Source organism: Geotrypetes seraphini, chromosome 13 (assembly GCF_902459505.1).
Source record: "Geotrypetes seraphini chromosome 13, aGeoSer1.1, whole genome shotgun sequence".
In the NCBI taxonomy this organism is placed as follows: domain Eukaryota; kingdom Metazoa; phylum Chordata; class Amphibia; order Gymnophiona; family Dermophiidae; genus Geotrypetes; species Geotrypetes seraphini.
The window spans coordinates 28546780-28568692 of record NC_047096.1 but is presented as its reverse complement, the minus strand read 5'-3'; the positions used below and the strand labels follow the sequence as shown (position 1 = coordinate 28568692).

The 21913-nt window shown below is 40.6% G+C and overlaps 1 protein-coding gene across 7 annotated transcripts in view; it reads right to left on the bottom strand.

Moving 5' to 3' along the window:
* CADM1 (cell adhesion molecule 1) overlaps window positions 1-21913 on the bottom strand; it is a 752856-nt gene that overhangs the window by 59283 nt on the left and 671660 nt on the right. For 6 of the 7 annotated variants that reach the window (XM_033918796.1, XM_033918799.1, XM_033918801.1 and 3 more), the window contains one exon: window positions 14780-14857. The exons of the other annotated variant lie outside the window; for it this stretch is intronic. In XM_033918796.1, coding sequence (XP_033774687.1) covers window positions 14780-14857 — 78 coding nt within the window. The remainder of the gene's footprint in view (window positions 1-14779; window positions 14858-21913) is intronic. 7 annotated transcript variants of the gene reach the window in all.

Here is a 21913-nt window from a genome sequence, read left to right as displayed (position 1 = left end):
AGTTATGCCAAAAGTTAGGCTCAGCTTCCAGGCATTACTGCTATTCTATAAATGGTGCCTATAAATGTTTAAACCAAAACCAGGAGAGAAACCTCCACACACACAAGCGGAACCAACAGACAACAGAGGAGGTTCAAAGACAAAGGTGTGCAATTTTATTCAACAAATCATAGGGCTCCTTTTACAAAGATGCGCTAGCGTTTTTAGCGCGCGCGCTAGCTGAAAAATTACCGCCTGCTTAAAAGGAGGCGGTAGCGGCTAGCGCGCGCTATTCCGCGCGTTAAGACCCTAACGCACCTTTGTAAAAGAAGCCCATAGTCTTGTGCAGTGGCTCGACACACACGCGTTTCAGCCGGTACGGCCTGCTTCAGGAGCCTAAAATACATACATAAACAATAAAACCATAAATATACACACAAGGGAAATATCAGACAAGAATAAACATCATTACAAAAATTAAAAACATTAAAACAAGAGTATCAGTATCACATGATAATCTTTTGATATTGATACTCTTGTTTTAATGATTTTTATTCTTGTCTGATATTTCCCTTGTGTGTATATTTATGGTTTTATTGTTTATGTATGTATTTTAGGCTCCTGAAGCAGGCCGTACCGGCCGAAACACGTGCGTGTCGAGCCACCGCACAAGACTATGATTTGTTGAATTAAATTGCACACCTTTGTCTTCGAACCTCCTCTGCTGTCTGTTGGCTCTGCCTATAAATGTTTATCATGCAATGCTATGTTTGTATATATGACTGTCTGCCATGCTATGGGCTCCTTTAATCAAGGCGCGCTACGGGGGTTAGCGCATCGGACATTTCATCACGCGCTAACCCCCGCGGCACGCCTAAAAACTAACGCCTCGTCAATGGAGGCGTTAGCGGCTAGCGCGGCAGGTGGTTGAACGGGCGGTATTCCGCGCGTTAACCGCCTACCGCACCTTGATAAAAGGAGCCCTAGGTTTTTGTCATGCAATGCTCGGCATGCTGTGTCAGTCATGTTATATTTTACCATGCTTTGTTATGCAAGTAAACTTGTAACCTGTTTTGAGCTCTCCTGGGAGGACGGGATATGCAGCCAAATGAATGAATAATTTTAGGCACCGTTTATAGAATAGCGCTTAGGCAGGTTTTTCTCCGGTGCTGATTTTTTAATTGCTTTACTCAAGACCAGTAATTTATATAGATTTATAACCAACCCACTCCACTAAGTCATATATAAGTACAATAACTGGGTTGTTGTATCAATACAGCAATAGGTTTAATCGAAATACCTCAGCCCCACCACTCCACCGCAATAATAATTTCTAAAGCGGGAGGTTTACGTGGTGCTTCATCACTGGTAAATCGTCTCTAGCGCCGTGGTTACATTTAGGTTTTATTTTTTATATTATTTTCAACTTATCAATGAATAAATAAAGAGTTGTAAAATGTGTAAGATAATATACTTAACGTCTATACACAGCTAGACCTGGGAGTCTGACCCCAGGTCTAGCTGTGTATAGACGTTAAGTATATTATCTTACACATTTTACAACTCTTTATTTATTCATTGATAAGTTGAAAATAATATAAAAAATAAAACCTAAATGTAACCACGGCGCTAGAGACGATTTACCAGTGATGAAGCACCACGTAAACCTCCCGCTTTAGAAATTATTATTGCGGTGGAGTGGTGGGGCTGAGGTATTTCGATTAAACCTATTGCTGTATTGATACAACAACCCAGTTATTGTACTTATATATGATTTTTTAATTGCAACATACAGAATTCAGTTCTTATTTATTTGTTAATTAAAAAATTTATATTCCGCAACTGAACTTCTTCTCCCCATTCCAGTTGTTTCCTCCATTCTTACCACCTCCTAAAAATAAACTCAGTTTGATTTCATGCCAGTGCACTGTAATGATGCTCTACCGTCTGAGAAACTTGTGTTTCATCTGTGCCTACCACCACAGGAGCAAACCTCTCTTTAAGCCAAGGTATATTGATTGGATAGCTGTGTGGCCATGCTGACATTTATGTCATGTAAGCTTATTAAGATTCTGTCCCAGCATTTCCTGCAGGATAAAAAGCACCAGACTACAATGGCATGGGAGTTAGAAAAACCAGGTCAGAAGTACTCTCTTGAAGACCTGATGTTTGCATCTGGAAGCACAAGTGGAGAAGCCTTTCAAAGTAAAGACCATTTCCAGACTCATTAGCACTCATTACTTGTTTCCAAAAGGTCAACCTTTCCAACACCAAATCAGTGTTGCTAGCGTTCCTCCACCCTGTTCTCAAAATTCCAGAAAGTTCCAGAAGCTTTAAACAGTCCCGAGTACCATGATATCATTCTCGCAATGGATCATTCGTGACTCTCTGTACATGACAGTTCTTGACAATAAAAAGTGTCAGAACATAGTTTTACGAGCATGCCTTTAACCTGAGCCAAAGGCAGCCCTGCATCTCGTGCACAACCTGCTGCACTGTTTCACCACAATGCAGGAACAAATCATGGCACACAGGAACCTTCAGACACGGTCATCAATACACTTTTCATGATGTACAACTAAAACATTAGTGCCTCGAGGGCAGCTGGGTAATATTCAGCTGAGAACGTTAGTGGTGCAGGCTCCACTGTGACAATTCTAATCCTTTAATGTGGCTTCTATCCAACTTAAAATTGTTCATTGAGTGTGACAGATTGGAGCTTTAAAGCTAATCCATAAATTAGACCATGGTTTCAAACAGAATACCCGACACAGATGAAAATCCTAGGAAAGAAAATTAAATTCAGAAATGTAAATACGTCTCCCTTCCTTTCTCCTTGTACCCCTAATTCTGAATACTCTTCTTACCTTAGAAGAATATTAGACACATTTGACTTTGCTGTGTAGCAGGAAAGAATGGCTACAGATTTTGAGGTCTTGCGAAGGGTGATGCAGGCAGGTGGTTGCACACGACTGTTTGAAATCCCTTCCTAGGCTGCATGTCAATACTGAAATTAGACAAAAATCCAAGCGACGTGGCTATGCACTCAATCCATTTCTTTCCAGGTATTTTCTTTTCATAAAGTCAATAAAAGGGGCCGATAGGACTTCTGATCGTCATTTAATTGAACTGGTTTCTGGTGAGACTTTAGCAGGGATATTTCAGATTAGGGGACACTCGATGAAGTTACAGGGAAATACTTTTTTTAAACTAATAGGAGGAAATTCAGAGAACAGTTAAGCTCTGGAACGCGTTGCCAGAGGATGTGGTAAGAGCGGATAGTATAGCTGGTTTTAAGAAAGGTTTGGACAAGTTCCTGGAGGAAAAGTCCATAGTCTGTTATTGAGAAAGACACGAGGGAAGCCACTGCTCACCCTGGATCGGTAGCATGGAATGTTGCTACTCCTTGGGTTTTGGTCAGGTACTAGTGACCTGGATTGGCCACCGTGAGCACACGTTACTGGGCTTGATGGACCATTGGTCTGACCCAGTAAAGGCTAATCTTATGTTCTTATCACATTGGCCAGAAAGTACAGTGGAATGGGCCTACATGTCATTAATCAGTGTCTTTTTTTTTTTACTCACCCCACAGTAGTCAGGTCTCCTGCAACCAGTGGCATAGTATGGGAGGTGGGTGGGTTAGCTTTAAAATGAATAAAGATACTTAAAAAAAAAAGTACTTGGGGACCATTGGTTATTTTTATCAAGCAATTGAAAAGATGTCAGAACTCAGTACCGCCCCGAGTTCCCCCTCGAGAAAAGCCCTGTTGGTAATACTATGGAGTTTGCTTATCTTACGCTGAACCAGTATGGTCTTTTTCCTTCCTCTAACCTTCCTTTCAGCAGCCCAGGAATATGTCAGAACATCATATTCCTGGATTTGTGATTGCTTGGTTCTTTCTCTTACTGGTTCTTTGGGATGTGCTGGAAGGGAGCTTGGGAGAAAATGTCCTGAGAAGTCATAGACACAGGACTGCAGTTGATGGTATATAACTTACCATTAGTAGAGAAATGAGAAGCTACTCCTAAGGAACAAAATGTAATAGAGAAATGAAAGACTGCCTCTATGTAATGAAAACCCTTGGTGAATAATGTTGAATTCAAACATGCTCAGTGCTTGAACTCTATGGCATTCCAGTTCTTGCTTGGTCTAATGTCATACCCTAGTTAATCAGCACTCAGGCAGAACAGCCGTAAAAATTCTTCACAGAACAAAAAAAAAAAAAATAACGCGCTGTTAATTTGTTCTTGCAAGGACACACAATCATCCAGAACTATTTAAGATGTGATTATTCATCTGTAACCCAAGATGTTTGTAAAAGTCTTGTTTGTTATATTCTGTGCATGCTATCATTGTAATGCTGCTTAGATATAGGCGGTTGATAATTTTTTTAAATAAATAAAATAACAATTAGCTATAAAATGTAACTCAGTAATATATAACTTGTACAACTCTGGTGAGACATAACCAGCAGAAGTATAGGTCTTTGGTGAAGACTCATCTGGAGTATTGTGGCAAAATTTGGAGGCTATATCTCAACAGAAGGTATAAAGAGGCTTGAGGCATTGAGGGGGAAGCAATCAAAATGGTGTGGGGTTTGTGCCAGCTGCCGTACAAGAAGAAATTCAAGAACCTAAGTATATACAGTATACTCTAGATGAGAAAAGGGACAGAGATATAATACAAAAGGGTATTAATGCAGAAGAAACAAACCTTTTCTAAAGTAAAAAATAAATAAATCAATCTGCAGAACTGGGTGACAAGATATGAAACTGTAAGGATGTAGACTCAGGTGTAACATCAGTAAACATGTTTTCACAGAAAAAGGTGGTAGATGCCTGGCATGCCCTCCAGAAGAAGGTGGCAGAGACAACAAGGAGTTTGAAAGAGAGTGCACTATGTACAGAAGATCCCTAAAGAGGAAAGAAATCAAACATGGAATACTTCACTTAACAAAGCAGTGGAAAGGCTTGGGTTATGTTCAAATTAGCATGTCTGATATTTAAGATACTGCACAGAGGTGCACCAGAAGATGTGACACATCTCATTCATATTCCATTTGGAAGAAGAATAACATCAAGATTATAATCTACTTTGACCTTAAAGCTTCCTTCATTCAGAGGAATAAAATATAAAGGCCTTTTCGACTCTGCATTCACTTATAAAGCTGTATCTGTTGGAATAATCTTCCACTCACAGTTCATTTGATTTCTTCTTATAAATTGTTCCGCAAGAGTCTTTAAGATAGAGCTATTTCGGAGATTTCTAAGGTGATTCTTATTTGCTTGCTGTTCTTTGTAATTTTCTTTGACAGTAATTGTGTTATATGTTTGCGTGTCTTGTAAATTATTTTGGACCCGGTTTGGGGGATAATAATGGTATAGAAAATTCAGACTAGATTAGATGTTTTGGGTGTGTGTGTGGAGGAGATAACCTTCATGAAGAAGCAGGTATAACCAAAAATATTTTACTGGGCAGTCTAAATGAGCAATTTTGGCCTTTATCTGTTTGTCATAAGAACATAAGAAGTTGCCTCCGCTGAGGCAGACCAGAGGTCCATCTCGCCCAGCGGTCCGCTCCCGCGGTGGCCCATCAGGCCCATTGCCTGAGCAATGGTCCCAGACTATCCCTACAACCTACCGCTACTCCTATCTGTACCCCTCAATTCATTTATCCTCTAGGAACCTATCCAAACCATCTACTATGTTACCATGTAACATATAATCATGGGTCTATGAACAGGCTTTCTCTTAGCTTGGGAGATTCCAAATTCAACAATAATCACTGAAGGACATAGCACACCCTGCCAATGCAAAAGAGAAAGCATCTTCCTTCTTCCCAGGGTCCTACTGGCCTCTGTTTGGATGAAGCATCAGCTTTAAATAGTTTCTCAAACAATTCAGTAACTGTTTTAAGCAAGTCCAGGCCCTCCGTCATGCTGTGCCTCCTGCAATCATGTCAGCATCTGTGGTAAACGCCTCATCATTTATTTCTTCAATTATCCTAAGCTACTTTTAATTACCACATCATTCAAAAAGCAAAATATGGGCTGTTAGCTTCCCTAGTTCAGGGAAGAGATATGTGGATTGGTATTGGCTTTTAAAGTACGGACAGCACTGAGTCAAATTGCTTCTCATTCCAATGATGTGCCCAGAAGGATTTTTCAGTTTTCCCTACTTATTTTATTTATTTGAAATAATTTTAATAGATCAAAATGATGAAGAATCTCATAAACGAAAACTATATACGCACATTAAACACAAGAAGAGATTTTTCCACTTTGGGAAAATTCCACATTTATACATTTCCTCAGACATATTTCTTTCCAAAAATTTTCTTGGAATATTTATTTGATAGTCAATAAGTAATTTTTTTTTATAGAAGCAAGGGTGGCTTGGAGGATCAGTAATATTGCCAAACAGAAGGTCCTCATTTTGAGCTCCAAAATTGATTTTCCACTCTCTGGACGAGCTGGAGCTAAATATACCACAGAGGAGATGTGGTCATTGTTTGAAGGTAAAAAGAAGTAGATAGACCCCAAACCAACTGGGTTCCAGAAGGAGCCTAGGACATGGTTCTTGGCTTAGGGCAACAAGTGAAATGCCCAGTCTATATACAGTGGGTCAGAAGAAAAGACACCTTAATATTTACCCCAAATGTACCAAGCTCTGGATCCCTATCATATTAAATATTCTGACCGTTTCCTCAGGCTAATTTTATTTCTGGGAGAATTAACAAAGAGGGAATGCCCTGCTGCTTAACTGGAAGACAGAGCTTTTTATAAGAAGCCCAGCCATGTGTTAAGGGAGTATTATGCCTTGAGGCCATGTGATCTTTAAACAGAAAAAGCACAAAGCATGTTTTGGAAAGACTCTTTCACTTTTAAGCAAATCATTCAAGGAATACCTAAACTCACCATTTTTTAAAAATCACATTGCATTAATAGAATGCAATGTAGATGATTTCTGCATTCTGTACAGGCTGTGTCTTGGATATTTTTATGTTTTTGAAAAACAGCAAGCCAACTGCTTTATCCTAATTCAGTGACATTGTTTTCCTCCAACAAGCAGAATTTCATTATAATAGATGGGTTCTAGTATATTTGTTTTCTTTTTAAACTAATTTTAATTTGGTGTCTAAATGCATGAAAGATTTCTTCATTAGCTGCTGAACAGTGACATCAAAGGAATGAAAATTTCAGTCCTGCTAATGGTGCTAACAAACACACAATATTTTCTCTTCCTTAGAATACAATGATGTACAGACAGGTGAATTTCATTAATTTAATCAAATACTTTTTGAATCAAAGGATGATCAGATCTATACAACCTAGCCTCCAACCAGATCTGTATGATCTCAGGAAAAATGAAGTAAGTATCACAGCCGGAATTTAGGCTTGCTTTTTTTGTTTGTATTTTTTTTTTGTAACCCAGGGGAATTTTGAGCCCTTCAACTCTCCTTCTCCCTTCCTAAAAATTAATGCACTTCCCTAGCCTAGTAAGGGTGGGGAGAATAGAAAGGTCTCTCTAGATTTACTCTTTGCTCAGTGCTGAAAATATTTGTGCCATCACAACCTCCTTTGCCTTCTCTTTCATCTTGCTCTACGTAATTCACTGTCACCATGAACTTCCAATGACACAAAGTTCTTTCAGTTACAACTGGCGATAATCCAACTGTCCTCTAAATCAATGGTTCCCAACCATGTCCTAGAGGACCACCAGGCCAATTGGGTTTTCAGGCTAACCCTAATGAATATGCATGAGAGATATTTGCATATAATGAACGTGACAGGCATGCAAATTTGCTCCATGCATATTCATTAGGGCTAGCCTGAAAACCCAATTGGCCTGGTGGTCCTCCAGGATAGGGTTGGGAACCACTGCTCTAAATGACCAACAAATTTACAGTGATACAAAATGCTGAGAGATAATACTGCATTTATGGTCATTTGAGCCCTACTACCAACATGCTGCCAGAGACTCCCCGAATGAAGATGGGTGTGGCTTTCATTGTATCTTCAAGGGCTTAATAACATACACAATTTGGCGCCCAACATATCGGCCAAACCTCCTCTATATGCCCAAACAGACCTCTCCACTCCTAGGAGGAAATACATCTGCAAATACTACCTGGGTGCGCCCTCCAACTCCAGACCGCCACTTCATACCTAGCTATTGGAACCAACTGCCCCCTTCCTCCTGAATTCCCATAAATACCATCTATGTAAGTTAATGGAAGTGAACAACTATATGTTAACTTAAAAGGATCAGATTGTATGCTAACTTTGGCTCTTTGTATTTGTCAAACCAAGACAACCTATGACTACTATACACATGTAAATTCACAATCTGTCTGTCTACTCATTATGCAGGTTAACCTTGTAACCCATTCTGAGCTCGTTGGGGGAGGATGGGATATAACATGAACCAAATAAATAAATAGTAGAGAACCTCAACCACAAGATTCTTCCTTTGATTGTCTGCAATTGTCTATAGCCTCATGATGTGAGGTGGATGGCCTTCGAGAGAGAAAACAAGATTCTCCAGAAGGCGACAGTGCTGACGAAGAAGTGGATCTGAATGTAACGCCATTTTTAGCGTCAAAGTTCCTGCCAGAAAAGCTGAAGGCGGCAGATGCCCCTGATATTCCTTCAGGGCAGTCGTTTCAAGTTATTTCTTCCCATAAGAAGTGATTTTACAAGTTGTGGCTGAAAAGCTGCTGCAGCAGGGTGAGAACATTGTGCGTTTTGGAACAAGGAATGCAGACTTTAGAAGGAAAATTGGATGATTCAGGAATACCTAGTAATAATCATAGGGAAATGCAGGTGAATGGTCAGCATTAGGGGTGACTGACTTTAGAGCCTTGCAGGGCAGAAGGATGCCTTTTTTATTTGGGATAAGGGTAAGTTCCATCCCCATTTCTATCCCCAGCTCCCACCTTGATTTATACTTTGCCAATTTTATATAAATCAAAGTATCTGCCTTCTCCTACTTCCTCCATTCCAATCCCTTCCTCCCAACCCCAGCATTAGAACTATCTCGAAGCCCCAGCCCCTTTCTCTGCCTTCCCCGTGTCAACCTCCAGCCTCCAGGACGAATATCAGGAAGTTCTGTTTCACGCAGCAAAAGGTGGATACCTGGAATGTTTTCCCAGAGGAAGTAATTGCAGAATCCACCATTCTAGGATTTAAGGGTAAACTAGATGCACATCTCCTTAAGAGTGGCATAGAGTGATACGGGGAAGGGTAAATTAGATGCACATCTCCCTTGAGAAGCATTCAGTGATATGGGGACTAAAACTATGCCAGGGTACACCTGGCGGGGCCTCCGCGTGTGCGGACCCAGGGTCTGATCTGGAGATGGCAATTCTTATGTTCTTCTGTCAGATCCAGTAAAAGATCCATTCTCCCACTCCGATCTCTTAGCTCCTTTCCTCAGTCTCCATGTTGGTTCTGAGCCCCTTCCTGCCTCCTGCCCCCCCAACATCTGCCTCTTTATGCCAACCTCCACCATCTGCCAGCATCAGCCTCCTTTTGCATTCCCAGTTTTGCATCAGCCCCCAGCCCTTCATCAGACCCAGCTCTCATCTTACGTTCTCCCCCTTGTTAGTTTTGGCCTTCAGCCCTCTTCACATTCCCAGCATCAGTCCCCTTCTCCTACCTCCCTCACACCTTTAAACATACGGCAGAGCAGGGAGCACATATGTTCATTCTGCCAACTCTGGCTGACAGCACCTCGCACCAAGTTGAAAGCAAAGAACAACTACTTCCCATATCATGCAAGAAACAGAATAGTGGCTCTCTGATTTTAACTGCCTGCCAGTGCCAAATGCCAAAGGACAAACAGCGAGGCTGGAACAAAGAAATGCACTCCCTGCTTTGCAGTAGCACTAGAGTTACCAAGTAGATAGGAAAATAGAGCTGCTGGCATGAAAAGTTTTGTAAGGCCAGGGCCTGTGGCTCTTCCCTATTACAACACCTATGCCATGATACAAAGTTCTAGAAGGAGCCCTAATGTGTAGCTTCTGGCCTCAGGACTGTTGATGGGAGCTGTTATATTAGGGTAAAATAATCCCTAGTAAACTGCAAACAAAGGCCTATCATGTTAGGAACCCAATCTTGCTGGAACAAACTGTCCAAATCCCATAAAAAGGATGGAGTCTTCATCAAAGAGCGTATGGGGACAGACTTAAAGATCTCAATATGTATACTTTGGAGGAAAGGCAGGAGAGGGAAGATATGATAGAGACAATTAAATAACTACGTGGCATAAATGCGCAAGAGTCGAGTCTCTTTCTTTTGAAAGGAAGCTCTGAAATGAGAGGGTATAGGATGAAGTTAAGAGGCGATAGGCTCAGGAAATACTATTTTATGGACAGGGTGGTAGATGCATGGAACAGTCTCCCAGAAGAAGTGGTAGAGACAGAGACTGTGTCTGAATTCAAAAAGGTGTGGGGTAGACACGTAGGATCTCTTAGAGAGAGGAAGAGATGATGGTTACTGTGGTTGGGCAGACAGGATGGGCCATTTGGTTTTTATCTGCCATCATGTGTCTATGGCATGCTCAATCTCTGGCAGTATTCAATTTCAAATCAAAAGCCAACCTCTTCAAGAGTGCTTTCAACTCCTAACTCCTCTCACCCTGGGTTCTGCATCCCCAACCCTATATATCATGTCTGTTTGTCCAAGTTAGATTGTAAGCTTTTCCGAGCAGGGACTGTCTATTAAATGTACAGTGCTGCATATGCTTTTCAGCATTACAGTAGTAGTCTTGGTTTTGTTTGAGCTGGAAGCCCAAACAGGGAAGAGGAAGCTGCAGGGCCAAAGAGAATGAAACAAATCCAACACTTTTAAGAAAAAGATGAGGAGGTAGAGCAAAATTGCACTAGCAGACACAGCAGATGGATAATCTGACTGCACTGGTCTGCTAGGAAATCTTTAAATAGCACAGCAGCGAGTACTGCTATAAAACCTAATTTGCACGTATGGTTCACAAAAGAAAGCATTTCATTGAAAAACCTGAGCAATTTAATCAATGGAAGTATTCTCTTAAAGTAACTTTTTTTTTTTCGTTTCAGCTAGTTCCAGAACCCTGGCTTTCAACATGTCCTCCTTTGCTGTATAATTGGCTTCCGACTGGATATTCTCATAGTTATTGCAATGAACACTAATTTCCTCCAAAGAAAAACTGGGAAAATCAACAATGAACAGGGCAGTAAACAATATAAAAAAAGGGACCATATAGAAGAAATTTCTGACGGCATCATTACATGACGTACCAAGTTAGGAAGGCCTTTCGTCTTAAATCTTTACTGGAAAGAATCCCTGGTTTGTAAGGTAACCTGAATAAGTGCACAAGATAGATTGGCTGTGCCTGTAGTTGTCACTACTTTGGAAAGAGCTTAGTATTTTTCAATAGACCAAAGTTTTTATACATAAAAACCAAAAAGGAGTGATTACCCATCATCTTTGGCCAAAAGATTAATTGTTTTCCTATCCTCTTCCCAAATATTTTCTCTGCAATGGGAGGTTAAGTTACCTCTGTATTCCATCACCTATACCTCTTGCTGTGTGCACAAAACAATTAGACAGAGAAAGGTGTACCTACCGTGACAATGAATTTGTGGTCTTGCTAAAACAGTCTGTTGTCATCTACATGCATTTTACTTTAAACAGTAGTTAACACTCTGCTTGGATGAGTGAGTCTTATTTTTGCCGTGTGACTTCAGTGGCTCCAAATATGCCTCACTGATTGGCGATAAATGCCCTATCAACAAGAGGCATGTACTAAAACAAGCAGGTCAGTTTTTAAACTCCTCAGTCGGTGTTCCCTTTAAAACATCTGTTGCGGCATTTACAGATATATTGAATACCTGATGATATTTGGTTATAGGTGTTGAATATTTGGGTAGAGAAGTGCTCGTGGTCATGATATTCACTGTGGGTACTCAATTACGAGAGCATTTCAAAAAGTAACAGCAAACTGACAGTATTTCATGAAACAAACACCCCTGGAATTTCAAAATCCTGAACAGAGAAGATACATTCTTAGAGGAAGTGTTGACACTGCCCAATAGATGGCATGGTGTGCTTAATTGGTAGGGCATCATATACAAAATGGCAGCAATCTTAGCGGTTTGCATGGTAGAGGAACAGCGAGCAATCATCAGATTTTTGTGGTCAGAGGGTGTGAAACCTCAAGAAATTAATAGAAGAATGCTGTAGTAGTATGAAGATGCCTAAATTGCTGAGAGAAGAGTGTAAGAGTAGGTAGATGGAATTTAAAAATGTGCATACATCAATCCCCGATGAGGGACACTCCCGGTCATCCCAGAATAGCCATCATGGTCATACCGATGCCATTATTCATGAAAACAGCACATTTCTTTAGAAATTCTGGCTAGGAATTTGGACATCAGTATCAGATCCACATATACCATTATCACAGAGGTTCTCAAGTATCAGAAGTTGTGTGCACAGTGGGTACCTAAGATGCTGAGTGATGATTCGTGTGCAGAGCCTTCTTGGCATGGTATAACAATGAAGGAGAAGGCTTCCTGCCATGCATTGTTACAGGGAACAAAACCAGTGTGCATCACTTTGAGCCTGAAAGCAAGAGACAGTCTTCACAATACCGTCACACATCATCTCCAGTCAAGAAGAAGCTCAAGTCTCAACCTTCCACTGGAAAGGTCTTATTCACTCTCTTCTGGGATATGAATGGACCAGTTTTGGAGCACTATCAAGAAAAGGGTGAAACAGTGAATAGTGCCTGATATAGTGCAATATTGGAAGAGGAGCTGAAGACAAAAATATGGAACCACCACAGAGGACTTTTGTCTAAAGACATTCTTCTTCATGATAACACACACTCACACGACCACTGCAACTCTTGACACCATTCGGAGATTGAGATTTCAGATCATACACCATCCTCCATGCAGCCCTGAACTTGCTCCCTCTGATTATCATGTGTTTGGACCCTTGATGGATGCTTTGAGAGCGTGAAGATTTGGAAGCGATGAGTTCAAAGAAGTGATGAATTTCTGGCTGAAGGCATAACCAAAAACGTTTTTTTCCCAATGGAATAAATAAGTTGGTGCATCATTGTGAGAAGTGTGTTGAAAAGGAGGGCGATTATGTAGAAAAATGACATATAATTTATATCTCTAAGTGAATTATATATCTCAAAATATTCAATTTGCTGTTATTTTTTGAAATGCCTCATATATCGCAATACCTTTCGGTTTAACGTGGTTACAAAAGACTAAAACTAAACTTTAGCAGCTAATTACACAAATCAATAAACACAATCTAAACACGTTATTCTATATAAATCTAGAAAACAAATAAGTTTTAAATAATTTCCTAAAATGCAAATAAGATAGTGAGGCTGTTTGCCTCAGATTGGTGCAAAGTCCACAAAGACTTCTTCCCAAGTGGACAATTTAAAAACTTCATTCAAGGTGATCTCACAGAACTGAGTCCATTCTCATTTTCTTAGTTCCCATCTTTTGCACTTTAGAATGTACATTTCTGAATTTATTACTTAGTGATTATGGCAATAATAGTAAAGGTTAACTAGTGCAATCAAGATTGATGAACGATGGCCACACCGATTGCTTTTATGATCCTTGTCTTCCAGACACAGATCAGCTCTTTTAGCAAAAACCATGACTGTATTTGTTCCAGTCATCCAAAATGATTAATCTGTAACCTATAACTCTCTTTAGAGCTTAGTAAGGTTGTAAATATTGTATCTGTTAGAAATATGTACAGGGAAAACTGTTCAATTCATTTGGTCATTTCCCCCAATTTTCCACCATTTTTTTCACAGTTTGTTTCACTTTTTTTTTTTTTTACTAAAACATTTTTAATGCATATTAAAACTACATATTTAACGTACATTAAAGCCCTGGTTCTATAAAAGGCGCCTACTGAGTTTGGCACCTAACTTAATTTTTTGTAATTGGTTAATTAACTCTAATTGAAAGCACCTTAAAAACTGATTATAAACTGGTAGGCATCTACCACCTCGCAGTAGGCATCTACACAAAAAGTAGGCATGATTAGCAGCAGAGTTTAGGCGTTGATTGACTTAAGTGCCGGTTGGTGTCTATGTTAGGCACCAGTATATTAGGCCAAGAAAACCTTGGCTTAGTAAACCGGCTCCTAAGTTTAGTTAAGTGGCACCAGCTGCGATTCTACAAATGGCACCAAACTTTGATTGGCATACGGTAGATGCCACTTTGCTAGGCTTCTACCGAGTTAGGCGCCATTTATAGTATCTGGCCCTAATTGACTTAATTCATAGGTTAATGTTTGTGAAATCGATTTAGCATGCACTAAATTTAAGGCACACTAACAAACCAAACACATATGGGATGCATGTACATCTCAATTGTCTGCTGATTCCACTATGATTAGTCTAAAAGAGGGGTGAGCAACCTTGATTTTCAAAGGCCACAGTCCAATCGGGCTTTCAGGATTTCCCCAATGAATATGCATGTAGGCAGTTCATGCAAATAGATCTCTTGCATATTCATTGGGAAAATCCTGAATACCCAACGGACTGTGGTCCTCAAAGACAGAGGTTGCCCATCCCTGATCTAAGGAAACTGAGGGAAAAACTACTACATCCTTGCTCAAATCATTGAGATCGCTTAAACATCCTGGCCTGTTCCAATCAACAAGAAATGATAAAATGATGACTCCCTCAAGCCTTGCCCAAGTTTTTATAGAACACACAGAAGACAGCATGCGGCATAGGACATCTTCAATGGCTATGGAAGGTACCATACCTGTGATGATGATAGGGATGGTGGTGGTTGTGGTGGTGGTGGTGGTTGTTGTGGGAGGAGGGAGAGTTGTGGGGGGATCTGGATGAAAGAAAACAAAAATAAAGGAAAATAAAAAGTCAAATTAAAAAAAAAATAACTAAAACATAGCTTTAACAGAACAATGATCTAATGTGACCAGACAAAAAAACAAAACAAAACATAAATGTGGCTGACTGATGCCTTTGCAAAGCGGTGAATGAAATTCCCATGGTTTTTCAGCATGAAATATTGTAGCTGTATATTCAAAGGTTTTGCTCCTTGTTATAAATCTCTAATCACGTCAGTATTTATTACAATTTTAAAATACTTTAACAAAGTAGTCAATCAAAGATAATCCTTTTATAGGGCTAATAAATGTTCAAAGATGTAATCTTTTCTTGCCTCAGTCACTACGAGGTCAATTTTCCAGGACATTTTCTCAAGGGCAAAAGTTATTTTACCCACCCATACAAGCTATTTGAAAACTGACCACCCTGTGTAGAGATAACAGTACAAATAAAAACATAAGAATTGCCATACTGGGACAGACCAAGCTCAATATCCTGTTTCCAACAGTAGCCAACCCAGGTCCCAAGTGCCTAGTTAGAGCTCAAGTAGTAAGTGGAGGCATTTTGGAGGGCAAGGTCTGCAACAATTTGCATAATTTTGTATTTTCATAAAGTATGCATGCTGTTTTGATTGGAAAAATACCTGTAGGAAAAGCAGGTGCAAGCATTTGGAGCTACTTTTCCCCATGGCAAGCTTCAAAGTGAAGTTACTTGTATTCTTACACTTTGAAAATCAGTGCAGAGAGGACATATAAAATTACCCATTGATTTTATAGCTATAATATATATATATTTTTAAAAACCCTGACTCTATAAATGAACTAATTTCCTATCCACCTGGCTAGTTTTCTGCACTTTTCACTCAATAAAACAGATCTCCTAGTCTGCTGATTGAATTCTACTTGTTCTTAGATGTGTTTTCAATGGTCAAATTCACATTTTTCAGGCAAGATGTTTTCCAAGTACAAATTGTCATTGTTCATACAGTATATCAAGCAATATCCAATATATGGGCATAGAAATAAGTTAAAAATAACTTCACTTTGAAATTTAGCGATATTTAAGAAAAGGGACTTTATATGCCGTGCGAAAATGTTTTTAACAAGGCTACTGTAAAACTTGCCAGTGCTAGTCTTGCAGAGAGATTAATATGGATATTAGCATGAAGACATTTAATATTCATTTTAACAGAGGTACTAAATACAGTGGAACCTTGGTTTACGAGCATAGTTCGTTCCAAAAGTATGCTCGTAAACCAAATTGCTCATATATCAAAGTGAGTTTCCCCATAGGAAGAAAGGGAAACTCGCTTGATACGGTCCACCTCTTCCTCCCTCCCCCCGAGGCTACCAGCGCTGTTCCATTCCCCCCCCCCCCACTTGAGGCCACCGGCGCTGCTCCATACCCCACCCCCGCGATCCGGCATCCCCCCCTGTGAACCGGCATCTCCCTTACGTCGCCCCCCCCCTCTCCGTGATCCTACATCCCCCCCCTGAGCACCAAAACAGCATCCCTTACCCAGATTTGGCACAGGCACCAGCACCAACACACAGAACATGCCGGTGCCCGAAGATCCTTCTCTTGACTGTGCTGGGCTGGGCGGTGCTTCTGAGATCCTCCCTCTTGCCTGTGATGGGCTGGACTGGGCCTTGAGCATTTGCGCATGCTCAAGGCCTTCTGGTCTCCTCTCTCCGAGTTTCTCAGAATCTCAGAGAGAGCGAGACCAGTAGGTCTTGAGCATGCACAAATGTTCAAGGCCCAGTCCAGCCCAGCACAGGCAAGAGGGAGGATCTCATATGCACCGCCCAGCCCAGCACAGTCAAGAGGAAGGATCTTCGGGCACCGGCATGTCCTGTGCGTTGGTGCTGGTGCCAAATCGGTGTAAGGGATGTTATTTTGGTGCTCGGGTAGGATGTAGGATCACTGGGGGGGAGGGGGGACAACGCGAGCAGGGGGGGATGCTGGATCACTGGGGGGATGCCGGATCGTAGGGGGTGGCACTCTTAAATCAAGTCAAACTTGGTTTCCGAGGCACCGATTTTGCAAATGTTTTGCTTGTCTTGCAAAACACTTGAAAACTGGTGCACTCGTAAACCGAGGTTTGATTGTACTCCAAAATGGCTTAAAGCAAAAAAGGCAGGTTATCAAGAGGAACATTATCCACTCTAACCTGGAACAAAACTAAAAGGGGCCACCTGCAGCCCAATGCTACTCTTTGGGTTTTTGCCAGATACTAGTGACATGGATTGGCCACCGTGAGAACGGGCTATTGGGTTTGATGGACCATTGGTCTGACCCAGTAAGGCTATTCTTATGTTCCTTCCCCTTCTTCCCCCAGATTGAAGATCAAGGGACAGTGGGTGCTGCAAATGGGCATACTGAATGGGCCATTTGGCCTTTATCTGCCATCCTGTTTCTATAACCATAAAGCTCTGTGACCTCACAATGCAGATGTTAAGAGCCTTAGCCTATAGGGAGAGGAAGAGAAAGTGGATGCTGTGGATGGGTAGACTGGATGAGCTATTTGGCCTTTATCTGCCATCATGTTTCTGTTTTTCTGTATATAGCTACGGGCATAAATGCCAACAAATAACTACATACTATTTTGTAAGAGGGCACATAAGCGGCATAGTGTATAAATACAAGAGGGCGTTCATTGTAAATCCCTTGCCCCGCTAGGCCAGGTCTATTGTATGGGAATCTGTTTTTAACAAACTGGAGCATGATTTAAGTGAATAAAGATACGTTTTAATCTTTTCATCAGCTAGCTATTATCATTTCCTCCACACTGGATCTTGTTAGTTGATTATCTTGTTTTCTGATGCAACTGCAAAGCATGACAATGTAAGGTGCACCGAGGCCAGGCAGATCCCTAAGTTATCATATCACAGGGCAGTCAGAGACACCTGCCTGGAAGCTGCTATAGCTCAATAAGTAAAAGCCCTGTGCTCATCTTCCAGAAGTCATGGGTTCAAATCCCAACCAGCTCCCCCAGCACATATTTTAATTGTGGCATTCTACCTTGCAGGTGCACCTTGATGATCTCACAATGAGGCCACCATTGTGCAGCTGCAAACTTCCATTTGCAATGAAGTAGAAACCATGCTAAGGTCTGTATCTGGGTTTTTCTGTTTTTAACCTTTTGCAAATGAAGTTATGTATGCAATCTATATATTTTTGTCATGTGCTTTCTTTGCTTTCAAGAATGAGCTGATTGGAGCACTGTTTAGTCAGAAAAAAAGGTAGCTTTTTTAGCAAGAAAACTAAAGCTATGTTTTTTCGTTGTACTGTGCTTCAGTTAATGGATCTTGTCTTCTAATTAGCAAAAGTTCCATCCATAGAACTCAGATCTATTTGAAGCCCAAACTAAACTCAAAAGTAGACCTGGTTTTCATTCGCCTACAATATAGGCATCATATGGACGCCCTAGATCGCTCATTGTTAAGTAAATTAATCAAAGGTCGCCCAAATTGAGTCATTGCCCAAACCACGCCCACACCTATTGAGTTAGGCGTGAGTTCTAAACATGGGCGTTCATGAAATTGTGGCTACTTCTACAAAGTGGCGTCTATGTTCTTTGAACACTTAAGTACCAATTATCGTTTAAGACCCTTAATTGGCTCATTAACTACTTAGATTGGGAGCCTAAAGCATGCCCAAAGTTAGGCATGACTTAGGCACTCTTTATAGAATCGGGGCTTTACTGTATAATTCAGGCATGAGCCTTATATCATGACCCAAATTCTATCAAAGGCACCTGAAGTTAAATTAAGCACCTAGACTGGCATGTCTGACTGATCAAGGTACTTAATCAACTTGGCTTAATTGGCACAGATAATTGAAAGTGCCGTTAAAAAAGAATTAAAAAACAAATTCAAAATATTTATCTGGTAGGCACCTACCAGAAAGAATTCATGGTTAGGGGAAGATTCTGGGTGGATTTTGAGCGTGGTCTGATATAGATTTCTCTCATTTAGGCCCAGAAAACCCCAGCATAAATGGGAGTATGCCTAAACTTGCTACTAGGCACGATTCTATAAATGCTGTCTAGCTGATGATTGACAATTGTATTCCGTGGCACCTATGAGTTGGGCATTATTTATAGGATCAGGGCCCAAGTGCTTGCAGCTAAATGCTGGAGATACATGCAGAACACAGTATTCTATAGGTTAATAACCCCCCAGATTCTAAAAATGGCATGCAAAATTGCACACAACTAAGGGAAAGATTCTCAAAGCTTCGTGATAAAAACGGAGGGGCTTCTGTCGCAGCCGTTATTGTAGTGACGTCAAAAAGGCAAGTCATTCTCAAAAAAACATGCATGCAAATGAGGTTGGCGGAGAATAGCGAAGGTTTGTTAAATTTACTTGAGATGGATCGCTGGTGATAACGATTGGTGCATGCGCAGAATCTATCCTGAAAGAGACGTCAATGTGCACAAGTGCCAGGAAAAACAACACTGTACCTTAGGAAGGATATGGCGTTACTCGAGAGGGTTCAGAGGAGAGCGACACGCTTGATAAAAGGGATGGAAAACCTCTCATACGCTGAGAGATTGGAGAAACTGGGTCTCTTTTCCCTGGAGAAGAGGAGACTTAGAGGGGATATGATAGAGACTTATAAGATCATGAAGGGCATAGAGAGAGTAGAGAAGGACAGATTCTTCAAACTTTCGAAAAATAAAAGAACAAGAGGACACTTGGAAAAGTTGAAAGGGGACAGATTTAAAACGAATGCTAGGAAGTTCTTCTTTACCCAACGAGTGGTGGACACCTGGAATGCGCTTCCAGAGGGAGTAATAGGGCAGAGTACAGTACAGGGGTTTAAGAAAGGATTGGACAATTTCCTGCTGGAAAAGGGGATAGAGGGGTATAAATAGAGGATTACTGCACAGGTCCTGGACCTGTTGGGCCGCCGCGTGAGCGGACTGCTGGGCATGATGGACCTCAGGTCTGACCCAGCAGAGGCATTGCTTATGTTCTTATGTTCTTATGTTCTTATGTGTGTGCCTTATTGGAGCATAATAAATGTGCCAGCGCTATTGGATGAAGGGGAAGGGAAAGGAGCGGAGACTTAGAAGGGACATGATAGAGACTTACAAGATCATGAAAGGCATAGAGAAAGTGGAGAGGGACAGATTCTTCAAACTTTCAAAAACTACAAGAACGAGAGGGCATTTGGAAAAATTAAAAGGGGACAGATTCAGAACCAATGCTAGGAAGTTCTTCTTCACTCAAAGGGTGGTGAACACCTGGAATGCGCTTCCAGAGGGTGTGATAGGACAGAGCACGGTATTGGGGTTCAAGAAGGGATTAGATAATTTCCTGAAGGAAAAAGGGATAGAAGGGTATAGATAGAGGAATACTATACAGGTCCTGGACCTGATGGGCTGCTACATGAGTGGACTGCGGGTATGATGGACCTCTGGACTGACCCAGCAGAGGCAATGCTTATGTTCTTATGTACAAACGTCGACTTTCAACTACTATAATTTATGTAAATCTTGTCATTTGTTTTTAATGTTAAATTTTATCATGAGCCACAGCTAGAAACACATAAGACATATCTATACTACAAACGCTCAAGAAGAGTGCTTTTGTTCCCCTCCCCCCCAAAATAAATCCAACTACTATAATTTATGGGGCATATATAACTACTATAATTTATGTGAATCGTGTAATTTTTAATTTTTTGTTTCATTAGCCACAGTCAAAACACACGCCAGAGATGTGCTTTTCACAATGCTGGCACAGTACCAGCACCCCTGGACCAGTTGTTCATTTTTGCTCGCCAAAAGCCGACACAGCGCTTGGAGAATCACTTGGCGATGATGAAGAATCGACCAGAGAGATTGTTTCAATATTGATGAGCCCATTTGCAGGGCAGAATTGGAGACTGCTAAGAAGCTCGGAAAAGACGGTAAGCCCTTTTTATAATCCGCCACAAAAATACATGCACGCTAAACCGTCTGGAATCGGTTTAGCGACCGCGTTCAAGGCAACGTTAAGTTTTGAGAATCTTCCCCTAAACTGGCTAATGAGCAAATTACCACCCACAATTGGGTGCTAACAATTACTGGCATTAATTGGCAACAATTTGGATTTGAACCCCAATTTATTAATAGATTACTTATTCCCCATAGTACGTCACGCTCTTTAAGATCCACCAATCAAAAACTCCTAACAGTTCCATCACTAAAAGTCATTGGAACTCGTCGCCCTGATATTTTTTCTGTAATAGCCCCACAATTATGGAACAGCTTGCCCCAGTATCTTAGAGAAGAAAATGATCTGAAACAGTTTAAAAGCAGTTTAAAGAGTTTCCTTTTTAAAGATGCGTTTAATTTATAAGCTTAATTAAGGATTATTATCAAATTTTTCCTTTTTTATCTTTTTATTTCCCCGTTATCTCCCCTACCTGTTGTTTTTACCATTTATGTTTTCTTTTCTATATACGATTGTAGTTCCACCCTTTCTTTCCCCGTGTATCTGTTAGTTTGTATGACTTTATTTATTATTTTGTATGATAATGTGTCAAACTTATGTATTCTTTTATAATTAATCTGATGTACTTATTTTTTTATCTGTAAATCGCTTAGCAAATTAAATTAAGCGATTCAATAAGTCAAAAATAAACTTGAAACTTGATCTTGCTAATTTATTAATATCTGCAAGCACATCTTTTAGCGTGCAGATCAAAAGGGGGGAAATGGCCATCGGAAGGGTAGAGGCATTCATTAAAGATGCATGCAGTGTTGCTGAATTTATACCAGGTTTCAGTTAGTGTAAATCCTCGGGCCCAAAGTTCAGCACGGGCATTGGCTCTGTGCTATTCTATAAATGGCGCCCAACTTTTAGCGCTGTTTATAATATCTTGCTTCCTGAAGATTTCTTTGGGCACCATTTCGTGAATGCCATTTATTGAATCTAGCTTTGGATTCTTGCCCAGAAATAGCTAAGAAGAAAAAAATTTAAATTGAATCAGGTTGGGCAGACTGGATGGACCATTCGGGTCGTTATCTGCCGTCATCTACTATGTTACTATGTTA